Raw genomic sequence first — 1,535 nt, forward strand, 5'->3', positions numbered from 1 at the left:
AGTGAAGAAAATGTAGTAAGCTACCACTGCTCTTTTTAGAGGAAAATTTATATCCTTCTATTTTCCTTTCAGCACATATATCTCTTTTACACACACCAATATACACACATAAACACATCTTTGTGTACACATGCACATTCAAAGCTAGTATTAAAATAGGCTGATATGAAATAATTAAATATTTAATCAACCAAACAGGTAGATTCAATTAATGAATACTGACTAATTCAGTTCAAGCTTTAAAAAGTTGAGTGTGAACACATCCACAATTTAAGAATAGGTTTCAAAAACACCTGTGTACTTTAAAATATGACTACTCTGTCCCCTTTAAATTTCTTTTATTTACAATCCCTTTATGACGTCATCACTCAACATCACCAGTTTCAACTTACTATGCTCAAGTCCAGGCAACATACAGGCAGGGGAAATGTCTCTTCCAAGGTTGTAAGTCCTCTTTTTAATATTTTTCAGTATTTTAAATAACCAATTATGCTCAATTTGGTTACAAACGTATATGTTTAACTGTAAAGAATGTTTCTTTCATAGTCATTTTATTTATAAATTAGAATTTATATTTTAAACAGAGATATGAAATTTTCAATAATATCTTAGATGTGTTGCTTTGAAATTTCACTAGTGCAGTCTTGTTTACAAAATACCTGCGAATCTTGACTGTTTGATCTCTCTGAGTCTCAGTTTCTTATAACTACATCTTGTTTTAGGAATCATGGAAAGAATAAACTTATGTGAAAGCACGTTAAAATGTAAAGCAGGATACAGTGTGGCAAGACTTTGTATGCTAGTTTGGTAAACTTAATTGTATGTGTAGGCAAAATTAGACCGTTCTATTTTTCTGATAAATACATTATTATGTCCAAGAAAGTGTAGTAAGTTTATTTTTTAAAGACATCATTAAGTAGAAGATAAAGTATTATTCATATGGAATTAAACAGTTTTCTGAAGCCTTTAGTTGTTGTAGTGTTGTTTTTTATTTTAAAAGTCAATCTCCTCTTAAAGAATATTTCTGAAAGTAATTTAAAAATTAAGATAATGTAAGCCATGCTAACTTACATCTACCAGATAATATCCCATATATATTAAATTGAACTATATGAGATTGCTTATATTAAACTATTTTGACCTACAAAAATGGAAATTTCTTATAGTACAACCTAATATAAAACACTTGTAAAGTCTATGAAAAAAATACAATTAATGTGGAATAAAAATATGGGGTATATGACCAGGCAATTTATAGGAAAAAGTCTTAATTGCCAGTAAACATTAAAAAGTGCACAAATTCGAAATAAAAAGAAAATTTAGAAAATATTTCACTCAGAAATTCAAATTTTGGAGAATTATTCCATAGAAAGGAATTGCAGAGATTTTCCCTCTTTAAATGATACATGTCCGTAACACTCATATTTTTTTCTATTAGTGTGTATTACTTTTAGAAAATGAAAATTCAATAAGTTTGAAAGAAAGAAAAAGAGTGGGCCGGGCGCTGTGGCTCACGCCTGTAATCCCAGCACTTT

At 29.1% G+C, this 1,535-nt stretch overlaps 1 protein-coding gene across 2 annotated transcripts in view; it reads left to right on the forward strand.

The window, feature by feature from the left end:
- The first annotated feature begins 408 nt into the window (after positions 1-408).
- Positions 409-1,535, forward strand: part of CYLC1 (cylicin 1) — a 46,678-nt gene continuing 45,551 nt past the window's right edge. Inside the window, exon 1 of one of the 2 annotated variants that reach the window (XM_058441662.1) lies at positions 409-441. In XM_058441662.1, coding sequence (XP_058297645.1) covers positions 428-441 — 14 coding nt within the window. In that variant the 5' untranslated portion in view covers positions 409-427. Of the gene's footprint in view, positions 445-1,535 lie in introns of both variants that reach the window. The other variant, XM_058441661.1, reaches the window with a different exon arrangement.

The sequence above is a fragment of the Hylobates moloch genome, unplaced genomic scaffold (genome assembly GCF_009828535.3).
Source record: "Hylobates moloch isolate HMO894 unplaced genomic scaffold, HMol_V3 SCAFFOLD_7, whole genome shotgun sequence".
Taxonomy (NCBI): Eukaryota; Metazoa; Chordata; class Mammalia; order Primates; family Hylobatidae; genus Hylobates; species Hylobates moloch.